The 12743-nt window shown below is 46.8% G+C and overlaps 1 protein-coding gene across 2 annotated transcripts in view; it reads left to right on the plus strand.

Annotated features, from left to right (window-relative positions):
- Positions 1 to 894: 894 nt before the first annotated feature.
- Il10rb (interleukin 10 receptor subunit beta) overlaps positions 895 to 12743 on the plus strand; it is a 19077-nt gene continuing 7228 nt past the window's right edge. The window contains exons 1-4 of one of the 2 annotated variants that reach the window (XM_085832392.1): positions 895 to 1066; positions 2335 to 2458; positions 6722 to 6879; positions 9426 to 9592. In XM_085832392.1, the coding sequence (XP_085688518.1) occupies positions 1012 to 1066; positions 2335 to 2458; positions 6722 to 6879; positions 9426 to 9592 (504 nt within the window). In that variant the 5' untranslated portion in view covers positions 895 to 1011. The remainder of the gene's footprint in view (positions 1067 to 2334; positions 2459 to 6721; positions 6880 to 9425; positions 9593 to 12743) is intronic. The other variant, XM_021185053.3, reaches the window with a different exon arrangement.

Here is a 12743-nt window from a genome sequence, read left to right on the forward strand (position 1 = left end):
CCTGTGAGATAAAAATCCCATAGGAAGGAGACCCCCCACCCCCACCCCCACCCCGGACACACACAGCAACCGATTCTCCGCCCTCTGAATATAGCTATTCTCATTCTCCCAGAGCAGCAGCTTTCTTTTAAGCTTTGCATAATTGCTGGGAGTTGGCTTTTTAATGCTTGCACTTCGCTGTTTGTTTGTTTGTTTGTTTGTTTTTAAATTTTATACGACGTTTGAAATTGTCAGCGTAATACAAAAGTACTTTTCATACAAGACTCTATAGTCTTTTTGAATCATTTCTCTCTGGAATGCTTTCTACAGCATTTTTGTGGTTCTGATGCCATTACAAGATTGTACTAGCTTTCTCTAAATCTGCCGGAGGGGACCATCCGACTCACGTGGCCTGTCCTGACTTAGACATGTCTCAATATTGTAGTCAGCCGACCGTCTGTGGGGTTTCCCACCTCGCCACCTGTTCCCTTTAAGAAGAGGAAATTAAGCCTTTCTCGGCAGCCTTATGCAAGAAGCAAGCTACCAAGAAATGAACAAACTGGCCTTGTGCCATGTCTTTCGGGTGGGGAGGGGCACTAAAACTTCCCGAGCTGGGCTGGATTCAGCTTTTGTTTGGGAGACAAGACTTTGGAGGGGTGATGCTTCCGTGGGGAAAAACAGGGAACACTGAGTGATCCAAAGAAAAGCAACTGCCCAGCAGCAGGGAAGCTGAGGCAGGAGGATCACTTCGAATTCAGGGCTACATGACTAGCTAGACAGTGTCTTAGCACCCACCCACCAAGGAAGAGAGACAGAAGGGAACACTGGAGGGGAGAAAAACAGAAGCGCGGATTGGGGGAGGGACGGCACTGCAAGCCAGGATGGCTTCTTAGTGCACTTAGCTTGAGGCCGCCCTCGGGGCTCCGGTCCTCAGTGGGGCTGCGGGCGGAGGGAACCGGAGGGGAGTGGCCTGGCCGCCCGGCGGAGATTCCGGAAAGGGCGCGGGCGGCCGCGGGGCTGCCGCACGGGGCCATGGCCTGGGCGCCGAGCGTGGCGGGCTGGCTGGGTGGCTTCCTTCTGGTGCCAGGTGAGGTCGGCGAGCAGGGGCCCCGGGCGGGCAGGCTGGCAGGCTTGGGAATTCGGAGGCGGGGCGTCCCCAAGTCTTGGCCCATGGGCTCCCCGAAAGGGACCTGTGCGGCGCCCAGCACCGGGAAGGGTACCCCTCGCCGTGGCGGTGGTGGTGGTGGTGGTGGTGGGGTGCACACCCGCGGCGATGCGCTGCCACTGGCTAGATCCTGGGTGGACCCTCCCCGAGCCCGCAGCTGGTTCCAGGCTGTCTAGAAGGTAAAGTAAAGTGGGGTGCGGGGACAGTTGTTGACAGCACCCCCACCCTGCCCCCCCCCCAAGTTCTAACTGAAGCCAGATTTTCTGAGCACCCCGCAGTGGCTGTCCGGACCTTAGGGACACACACCGGAGTCCTTCCCGGCCCCAGCCCTCCTTCCTCTCCCCCGTTCTCTGCAGGGCCAGCTCCCCTTCACCACACCTCCCTCTTCACATGTCCACACCCTAAATTCTGAACTCTGCCCCCTCAGCTCCCCAGAGAGCTTCTGGGGACTCTTCTCCACAACTGGCTTTCTGTTGGCTGCACTCTCGGGATTCCCCAACTGGTTCTCATTGGGATTCTCTTCCTGAGCCCAAACTTCCCAGGCAGCCTTGGTGTTGAGTAATTACCACCACACTAAGTCTTTGTTGGCAACAGTTGGGTGGTAAGTGATTTAGAGTTTACTACGTCAAAACTTAATAAGTAATTTCTGCCCTTAACCCAAAGCTGCCCTCTATGCGACCTCAGGTTCACTCACCCAGAGGTCTCCCTGACAGTCCTTCTTGGGTCTTCAGGGAGACCCAGTCTGGGGCTGACTCAAGATTCCCAGGTTCCCTGCCCCAGCTCCAGCCAGGGTTCCAGGGGCTTCGGCCAGAAATCCTTCTCATTATTGCTTCAAATAAAACCTAGCCTCCCCAGCATAGCGCTCTCTCTCTCTCTCTCTCTCTCTCTCTCTCTCTCTCTCACACACACACACACACACACACACACACACACACACACATACACACACACATACACACACCATTTGAAGACATGGATCTGGGAGACCCAAATATTGGATATTGTCGTTTTCTTGGATTTTGTGTTTGTTTGTTTGTCTGTCTGTCTGTCTGTTTGGTTTTGTTTTTTTCGTTTTTGTTTCATTTTGATTTGGTTTGGTTTGGGTCTTGCTTTGTTTTTATTTTTGTTTTGTTTTGTTTTGCATAAACATGGCTACCTCTCCCCTCCTCCTCCTCCTCATCTTTTTTCAGCTCTAGGAATGATTCCACCCCCTGAGAATGTCAGAATGAATTCAATTAATTTCAAGAACATTCTACAGTGGGAAGTACCTGCTTTCCCCAAAATGAACCTGACTTTCACAGCTCAGTATGAAAGGTAGGTCTGGGGGCTGTTCGTAAGTCAGAAGGCCCCTCCTTCTAACTCCGGGTCTTGATCTGCCTACTGTGTTGTTACGCAGGGTAGTATCACAGAAGTCACTATGTAGCCCAGACTGGCCGCAAACTGAAGTATTTAAAAAGGAAAGCAGGTGCCGCTGTTACTCCCAGTTATACAGCCAGGGCTGTAAAAGTCAGCAGTGTGCAAAGGGGGGGAGGGGCGGGCACCTGAAAATGCCAAGTGTGCACACCGGTCAGGAAGGCGCTTGCTTTGTACCACCTACCCTCCACTGCAGGCATTCTAGACCAATCTGGGATCTGCCACCACCACTGCAGGGCCTCTACCTGCCCTTCCTGTCTGCAAGTCCCCATATCCGGTGAAGGGTGCAGGCCAGCCTTCCCTTGACAGCCTGTCCACCTTGCCTATAGGCTGGATGCCAGGTAACACACCAGCAGCAGAAGGAGGCCCAGGGCCCATGAACCAGCACACCTGGCCTGGCCTCTCGGTGACTCAGAAACGTGGCCAGACAGACAGGCCATAGAGAACATGCCTTTCCAGATCTTGGTAGCCCTGCCCTGTTTGCCCCAGCTGTCATTTTACATGGAGGCTGAAAGGCTCTACATATATACATAATATATACTTTATTATATAATATATACTATATATCATATTATATACTATAAAAATACTATATCATATAATAACATAAGTATATATGTATGTGTGTATATATGTGTGTGTGTGTATATATACATGTATATATATATATAGGCTCGAGCACCTTCGTTGAGATTTACCAAATTTTAGCATTTACTTTTTTTTTTCTCCCTGAACTCTCTGACTTAGAAACTGTATTAATTTCTTTTCTCGTTGCTGTGACAAAATGTCTGATGAAAGGAACGTGAAGAAGGAGAGGGGCTTTGTTTGTTGTATGTTTGGTTGGTTGGTTGGGGTTTTTTTTTGGGGGGGTGGGGGCTTGGTAAGAAGCTACAGTCCAGCACAGTGGCAGAAGTACCAGGCAGCTGGTCACACACAGGGCATCCATCAGGAAGCAGACAGAAAGCTGGCACTCAGCTTGCTCTCTCCTTCTTATTGAGTCTGAGACTCCAGTTCATCAGAAACTGCTGCTAGCATCCAGGCACCCAGGATATCATAAACCTTCTTGCTCTGTTGAACCTTCCTGGAAGCTCTCATAGACCTACTCAGGCCATTTCCTTGCTGATTTTAAATTCCATCAGGTTGACAATGAAAATTCAGCATCGTGCACACATACATTCCGGTCTGTGTTTCGTAAAAACAGTGTGTCCTGTTATACCTCAGTATAGTTGCCTACAGTCCAGAGACCAGTAGTTGATAAAAGACCATCTGCAGCAGCCCTAGGGTGGTGGTTCTATGACCTCATCTCCTTGTCTTCTCCGCTCGGGTCTGGAAAGACACAGCAATTTCACTGTGGGGATTAACTTCCTTCTTCTAGCAGTGGCTGTTGCTGTTATGAAATACCTGAGCCTGGTTACAGGTATCTAGCTCTAGATGGCAGAATCACAAAACAATGCAGGGAGGGTGTCCTGGGTGAGTGACAGGACAGGACACTCCAGCAGGAGCTTAAGAGGGGACAAACAACATGACTCTCTCTCCCTCTCCCTCTCCCTCTCCCTCTCCCTCTCCCTCTCCCTCTCCCTCTCCCTCTCCCTCTCCCTCTCCCTCTCCCTCTCCCTCTCCCTCTCCCTCTCCCTCTCCCTCTCCCTCTCCCTCTCCCTCTCCCTCTCCCTCTCCCTCTCCCTCTCCCTCTCCCTCTCCCTCTCCCTCTCCCTCTCCCTCTCCCTCTCCCTCTCCCTCTCCCTCTCCCTCTCCCTCTCCCTCTCCCTCTTCCTCTCCCTCTTCCCCTCCCCTCTCCCCATCCCCCCTCCCCCTCCCCCAACTCTTGCTCTGCTCTGCTCTGTCTCTGGCTGGCTTTCCAGGGTTAGGTGATTCCAGTTGTCTGTCCTTGAGATGGAAAGGCCTGGTGGCTTCTTGGAGCAGAGAACTGGAGGTGGTTATTAACTAAGGGTTAGTACCTTGCCTCCAGGGTTCCTCTCCATGGAACCACAGATGGGTACACGGTACATAAAGAATATGCAGCCATGTCATTAGGAAAGACACTGGGCCTGAACGGTCAGGTTGTTATATGACTTATATGAGTCCATAAGGTTCGCTTTGACTTCAGCCCAGGCAGGTGAATGCTGCTTATAAGGTGCAATAAACCCTCGGCTGTGTGCGAAGTTTACCTTTGTCCCTTGTCACTTGGGCAACAGAGGGAGGCTGTCATCCAGGGGTCAGGTTGTCTAAAATAAGACACTTCAAAGGGTGTGTTGGTGATATTCCTACAGAAACATCCAAAATGTAAGTATGTGCGACACTCCTATCACACACTTACCAGAAAAAAAAAAATACTCATCTATGACAAAAAATGAAAAAAGGAGTTACTACAAGATGGCCTCTGACATGCAGCATGTGTCGACCACCAGGTGTGGTAACTGAATACTGCTCTACAGTAGCTGAACGTAAAAATGTAAAGCCTGAGTTTTTCTTCCTGACCACTTAATTCCCAGCAATAACAACTCAGAGACTGATTATTGATCATTAAATGCCTAGCTTCAGCTTATTCTCCAACTAGCTATTAACTATTATCCCTGTTATTCCAAGTTCAGCTATGTGGCTGGTTTCTTCTCTTCAACCTTCAGGGGCAAATCTTCCGCAGGCCTCACTATTTCCCAGAATTCTCTCTGTCCCTGCCAGATATCACGCCTCCTACTCCCTGCCTCAGCTCATTGGCCATAAGCTGTTTTATTGACAGGCAATACTTATAAGAGATACACTCTACAGCAAATTGTGCATATATATTAAGTGGTAGAGGCAGATTGTACAAGACTGTGTTCTCAGTAGTCCTTATCTACTTTTTGCAAAGCTCTGGGCATCAGTAACAATGGACTGAGCCACGATGTTCCCTAAAGGCAACAGAATTGAATGTATCGAGGGCACTTGCTGCTTTTGCACAGAACTCAAGTTTAGTTCCCAGTACCTGTGTGGGGTAGCTCCCAGGCACCTGTAACTCCAGCCCCAGGGGATTCAATGTCCTTTTCTGTCCTCCAATGGCACATGCACGCGTGTGCACACACACACATAAAAATAAAGTAAACCTTCTTTAAAAGGGCAAAGGTGATCTGGACACACACACACACAGAGGCATGGGTTTCTTGTGCTCTTTTAACCTCAGACATAATATAACTATTTGCTTCAGGCTCCTGATGCCTTCTGTTCACTTCCATAATGCACTGCAACCTGGACCTGTGAACTAGAATAAACTTTCTGTCTCGAATTGACTTTGCCAGAATATTTTATCATAGCAACAGAGAAAAAAAATCTATGACAGACAAAAAGGGTGGCTGAGATTGGCTTTCACAACTAGACAGGAAGGTGTAGTGGGAACCAGTCAGACAGCTCCTTACTTACAGGAAGGGAGCTCCTATTTTCTTAGGCTGGGGGCAGCTAATTACACCTCCCCAGACTGCTGTGGGCGAGTTAGGAATTCTATTTGCCAAGATTCCCGCCATGCTTCCTGCTGCTCTCATTCTGATGGTGGATGAATTGTTTTAGAATTTTTCCAGGATTTTTGCAATGTGGGTCACTCTTGGGACGTGATTCGAAATCATCTTATTATTTCCTAGTTAATCTGTGTATGTCAACCATAGCCCAATCGTAGCCCAGTGCTTTCAGAAATGCACAATCAGGAAGAAATCTTTCTCAGTCAGAAGTGTTGAATACACAACCTGGGGTTTGGAGCCATGAAAGCTTATTTGGATATTAAAGTTTCTGCTGCTAAGATACCAATTTTTGTTTAACTCAGTTTCTCCACAAATTACTCACTATAGGATGGATTGTATTTTAGATGCCTTGTGATTGATTTCCTGGGGTTCATTAAGATCTTAGGAAACACATAGTTTGGAAGATAATAATTTCCTCGTGCATACTATTTATCCAAGTTAGTGGCTACTGGGCACAGTGGTACACAACTGAAATCCCAACATTGGAGATTTTAAATTAGCAGGAAGATTTTTAAATCAGAGGCCAGCCTGGGCGAGAGAAGGAGATTCTCTAAAACATGAAATAAAAACAAAGAAGGAGAAAGATGAGGAGTCTTTCTTTTGCCTTTGCCATAAAAGGGAATAAAGCAACCATCTTCCCAGAAACAGCAGCCTCACTGCCTTTGTCTTTCTGGTTGTGTAGTTACAGGTATTTCCAAGATCGCTGCAAGAACACTGCCTCTACTCAGTGCGACTTCTCTAATCTTTCTAAATATGGAGACTACACTGTGAGAGTCAGGGCTGAATTTGCAGATGAACATTCGGAGTGGGTCAATGTCACCTTCTGCCCCGTGGAAGACAGTAAGCCATTTACGTTTCCACTTGGTTATATCAAGTCATCTTACCTTGCTTCTGTCCCCATCAGTAAGAATGCTTAGTAGGCCTACAGATGAAATGGTCCGTGCCATGAAGCTTGGGGCACAGCAGGAATGCTGTGTCTGTAAGTTCATGGATTCATGGATGACACAGAGGAAAGTACACGTGTCCTGAATAAAATAAATGAATATAAACCTGGTGACTTCACTACTCACAAATATGGCAAATTAAGGCCAGTGCTGTTGATGAGGGAATGGAAAGCTCTGGAAGGAAGTCAGTGTGAGACTATGAATTAAGCCAAGAGATAGGGGCCTGGAAAATGGCTCAGCGGTTAAGAGAACTGGCTGCTCTTCCAGAGGACTTGGGTTCAATTCCCAGCACCCACAAGTCTACTCACAACAGTGTATAATTCCAGTCCCATGGGATTTGGCACTGGTTCTGGCCTCTTTGGGCACCTGGTACACAGAGCATACAGACAGGCAAAGCACCATACACATAAACTAAAAATAGAATGCAAAATAAGTTTTAAGATGTGGCAGAAGTGGAGAGAGGTAGATGCAGAGAGAGAAAGCCCAGTGCAGAGAGACCACTGTCCTGGAGAAGGGTGGAAGAAATACACTCACTGATGGTAGACTCTGCTGAGGCTGCCTGGTAAGCTTTGGAAAGAAGATACCCTGGTTAGAAGTGGAGGCTAGGGGGACCCAGAGGTCCTGAGACAAACATGTTTAAAGTATCAGGAATTGAAAACCAGTTAAGCTGCCATCCAGCATCTGGGAGAATTAGAGGTTACAAAACGTCAGGGACAAAGCTCAAATAAGGCCCTCCCAGGGACATCAGAGGGAATACCCGGGTCTGGGGGCCAGGGCTTATACAGGTCCTTACAGGTGAGCTCTGTAGCTTCCACAGAGAGATGCTCACTCAGACAGAATGAGGCCAAAGTCCCTTGTTCTCTTTCCAGTTCTGTCTTAGGACAAGCACCAAACTTAGAATTCTGTACCTGGAAATGGCCAGTTAGTCTTCTTCACTAAATGTTCCTTTCAGAAAACAAGAGAAGGAAATGACCATTGCAAAAAGACAGTTCACTGAGAGGCTCTAAAACTAAACCGGTCTTCAGTGGTTACCAAGGGTTCCTGCAAACCCATCTCGAGCAGAAGATACCATAAATCAAGCGTGCATTTGGCACGCCTAGCCTGACATGCCACACCCTCCTGATCCCATGACTGACGGGGAGGTAACAGACCACAGCCATCTCCTTGAACTGAGGGGATATTACAATTCAAAGGTCAAAGGTCAGTCTCTGTTTCATGCCAGTATCTTTCATACAACCATTATAAGTTGGGGACCATTTGATATCTAAGTTTCCACTCTAGTAATTTCTTGTTGGGCCTGGCTGGTTCTAAGTCTTACATTATGTCCCAGGGAAGCCAGTTCTCTGTAGACTCAGATCAAAGAGCATGACTCAAGGTTACACATGTAAAAGTGAGAGAGCAGAGACGCTGACACAGGCCCCTGCGGCTTAACAAGAGGCCCCCTCAGGAGTGGCGATGGTCAGAGAGGAGAACACAGGCCAAGCTTCCTCAGAGTCTTTTGTTATTCCTTCTGTGGTTATTTTTGAGCACCTACTGTGTGCAAGGCATGTTCTTAGCACTGAAGCTACAACAACAAACAAAAACAAAGTCTTGCCCTCATTGAGTGTTCTAGACTCATAGGAAGACTGACAGCAACCCAAGAGGCAGATATTTGACGGTACAGAGTGAATGCGGCTCTCAAAGTGGAAAAATCAACAGAAAAGAGGAATATATTCTTACCCAGAGAGCCACAATAACCAGGCTCCCCAGAGTGACGTTTGAATGGGTGGAGATGGAGAAGGGGTGAAGGGCCTAGCTACATAAGCAAAAGAAAAGTTGTAAAATATATATATAGTTCTAGATGATAAATATTTATGAGTAATCCCTACAGTTACAGAAATATCATTTGTAGCTTTAAGGCTAGAAAATGAAAAAGAATCCAAGCCAGTAGAAGGCATAAAACAAAGAGAAAGAGAATAATTTAATAAAATAAGAAATGTAAAAACAGATTGTGTGTGTGTGTGTGTGATTGTGTGTGAAGCATGGTGACAGTGACATGCCTTTATGTCATGTCTGTAACAACAGTGTTGTCAAGACTTAGGCAGGAAGATCGCAAGTTTGAGGTTAACCTGGGCTATATACTGGGATGACCCCTCCCTAAAAATGCCATTTTTACAAACAATATAAAACAATAGAATTGGAATAATCCTAAATATATTAGATATCACTGTGAACATATATGGATTTAATTCAATTAATACAGACAAAGGATTTTGGATCTTTTGAAACAAGCAAAAAAAAAAAAAAAATCCATCCATCCTCCTGAGGCACTGTAAATGGTGTATCAAGAGCCAGCGTTATCCTTCAGTAGATAGTTGCACATATATATGAGGAATTTGAGTTTGAGTGAAGTGTTTAAAATGTGGTTTTTTGATTGTCATTTTGGTGTGTTCTTATACTCAGCCATCATTGGACCTCCTGAGATGCAGATAGAATTCCTTGCTGAGTCTTTACACCTGCGTTTCTCAGCCCCACAAATTGAGAATGAGCCTGAGACGTGGACCTTGAAGAACATTTATGACTCATGGGCTTACAGGGTGCAATACTGGAAAAATGGGACTAATGAGAAGGTAAGGCCGCCTCTCGAGTGCATCTGACATGAGTATTGAGCTCTCCGCTCAGTTTGGTAAGCTGTGGTGAGAAAGAGGAATGGGCACGCAGGGACCACGCTGGGAAGGCTCAGTGGGTAAAGTCTTTGCTGTGCAAACGTGAGGGACAGAATTTGGATTCTCCAACACCCAAGTTTAAAGCCAGGGATGCGCAGCGGTAGTCACAGTGCTGAGAGATGGGGACAGGAGAATCCTGGGATTTCACTGGTCTGCTGTTTTAGTCCATTGGGGAGATCCAGATTCAGGGAGAGACTCTGTTTCAAAAACAAGGTGGCCAGTGACACAGGAAGGCACTGATGCCAACCTCTGACGTGCACACATACACATATTGATGTGTGCTCACACCTATGCATGTATACATATACATATTGGTGTGTGTATACATCTATGCATGCATACATACGCATATTGATGTGTATGTACATATCCATGCATGCATGCATACATACACATATTGATGTGTGTACACATCCATGCATGCATGCATACATATATTGATGTGTATGCACATATCCATGCATGCATACATACACATATTGATGTGTGCACACATCCATGCATGCACATATACACAAATTGGTGTGCATACATCTATGCATGCACACATATATGACTGGTCAGAGTCTTGCAGAGTAGCAGCACTTCTTGTCCAGAGGGACTAAAGCCTGCCCCTCTGCAAGCCAAAAGCTCTGGAAAAGACACGGGGCAGACCCTTAGGATGAAGTCCACACAACAGACTTCCCTCTTCTAGAAAGGAAGTTGCAGAAGAAACAGGGCATTGTCAGCACTTGGCTGGGGGAAGTTGGGGTCAGCATCCATGTAACCAGCTGTCAGCTGCCATGTGACCAGCTGAATGACCAGTTTTTCATCCCATAGCCCCCCACAATAGTACAAGTCAGTCACTTCATGGGTATAGCCCCTCCCAATTCCCAAGATGTCTAAGGACACTGTTATTTTCTGTTACCCTTCCTATCCAATTTTTCCCGTTGCTCTCTTCTTTAGGGAGCAATTACTTTACAAGAAATTTTATTACATTTATTTCTTCATGCTGAAGGGCAGGCCACAGTCCTTGAGATCAAGTCACCAGGCCTTTCCAAGCCTGAGTCATTTCGCCAGCTCACAGGACAATTCTTTTGAAATCAAAGCTTAATACCAGAAAGTCTGGCTGGAATCTTTCCTCTGTCACCACAGTGCTCTGATCACATCGATGCCACAGAGTGGGCACGAGAACCCACTTCATTCGAGAAACAGGAAGTGCATGCCAGTTCGCTGAACTGCGGTGGCATTTGCTGACAAAAGCCAAGCTTCTCCTGTTTTCTGGAACAATATGAGGCTCTCTTCTCTTTATAAAGATAGATCTATTTATTTTTGGTCACACTCGGTGCTTCTGAGCTGAATACCTAAACTGGCATATATGCTGATAAAGTATTTACATTTAATGTTTATCAGTTCCTTCTCACAAGTCCAAGAGGAAGATCACTTGTGTTTATTCTCTTAGGATGATAGAACGGCACACACACACACACACATACACACACAGGAGAACGAAACACAAATATCAAGTTAATTTTTTCACGCCCCCTACACCCTCCCCCCAAAAAAAACCTTCCACTGCATGGAGCTGTGCTGTAGTCTATTCCTGCTGCTGAGACAGAATGGGTAATTTATGAATGATGTTCTACAGGCAGCAGAGGAATCCAAGGTCAAGGCACAGTAGCAGGTCCAGTGTCCCATGAAGGCTAGCCCACTTCGCTTCTAGGGTAACGGCTGATGCTGCACCCTTTAATGGCCGAGGTGAAGGACAAAGGGATGAACCACGCCTTGGTGCCTCTTTCAGAAGATCATTAATGGTGTTCATGAGGGCTCTTGGCAATCTCCTCCTGAAGACCCCAACTCAAACATTTTTTAAAGATTTAATTTCTTCACTAATGTATGCATATGTGTGTGTGTGTGTATGCACATGCTCGCACACACGTAAACTCCAAGGACAGTTGGTAGGAGTCTGTTCACCTTACCACAGCCTGGTCTTCCCTTTTACTATTATCACATTGGTGTATAAATCTCATCATAAGACACACATATTTAGACCACGGCATGTAGGACATCTGCCTTGGCCAGAGGTGGCTTTGCTCACAGTCAAGACTCCAAGAAGAACCTAAGAGGCAACACAAAATATCCAGTTTCAGAACCACTCACCAGCGCAACATCCCTGCCCTGGAACCCAAGGACCAGACCCATTCACTGCACCCCAGGGATGATCAGCATTGTCTAATTAAGGATCCAGTTTTGTAGTCACCGTGGCTGAGTGCCTCTCTCCCCAGGCGTGACATGCAAAACCCCTGTTATATTTAGCTCCTTATCTAGAATACACCCACAGCCCTGGCATTTGGTTACATGTCCGTCCTCAGGCTTCACGTGATGTGCAAATGCTAGAAAGTCCGCTGACTCCTCCTTCATGCCCCACACCATTGTATATAACACTACCTCCTAAGGTGCCAACATCCCTCAAAGGCTGTCAGATCAGTTCCCCAAACTGATAGAGTGCAGGGCTTTGGAGAACTCCATTGTCTTGGTGGGAAAGAGAGCGTGAAAACAGATCAGTCGAGAAATAAAGGGACAAGAGAGAGAGGAAGCCCCCAAGAGATTTGAGAAGGACCCTCACCTCACCTTCAGAATCACATTACAAGGTTTTAGAGGCACGGACTAACAGAAGTACAACCTAGACTGTGGTGTTTGTTTGCTTGCTTGTTTGCTTGTTTGTTTGTTTCTTTTGTCTTTCATTGGTGGTGCTTTCTTTATCTGGGGGAGTTGTCGGTCTCTTCCTGGGTTCAATAGATACAAATGCAGTTCTTGCCATGGATACTGACAGGCTGTCAACAGCCCCGCCCCCACAAGGGACCAATTATGAACAAGAAAGGAGAAGCCAGGCCCCCTTAGTTATGCTCTCTTATTTCGCCTTTATTTTGCTGCGGGACCGTTTCGGTTACTGAAACTCAGAAGCGTATCATTAGCTATGAGTTCCTGGGATTTGAAACTTGTTAAGGACGACAGTCAACAGGGAAGAATGCAGGGGTATCCCGAAGAGAGCAAAAGCCTGAGTCAGAGCCCACCT

Source organism: Mus caroli, unplaced genomic scaffold (assembly GCF_978045245.1).
Source record: "Mus caroli unplaced genomic scaffold, Mus_caroli_1 scaffold_17, whole genome shotgun sequence".
Taxonomy (NCBI): domain Eukaryota; kingdom Metazoa; phylum Chordata; class Mammalia; order Rodentia; family Muridae; genus Mus; species Mus caroli.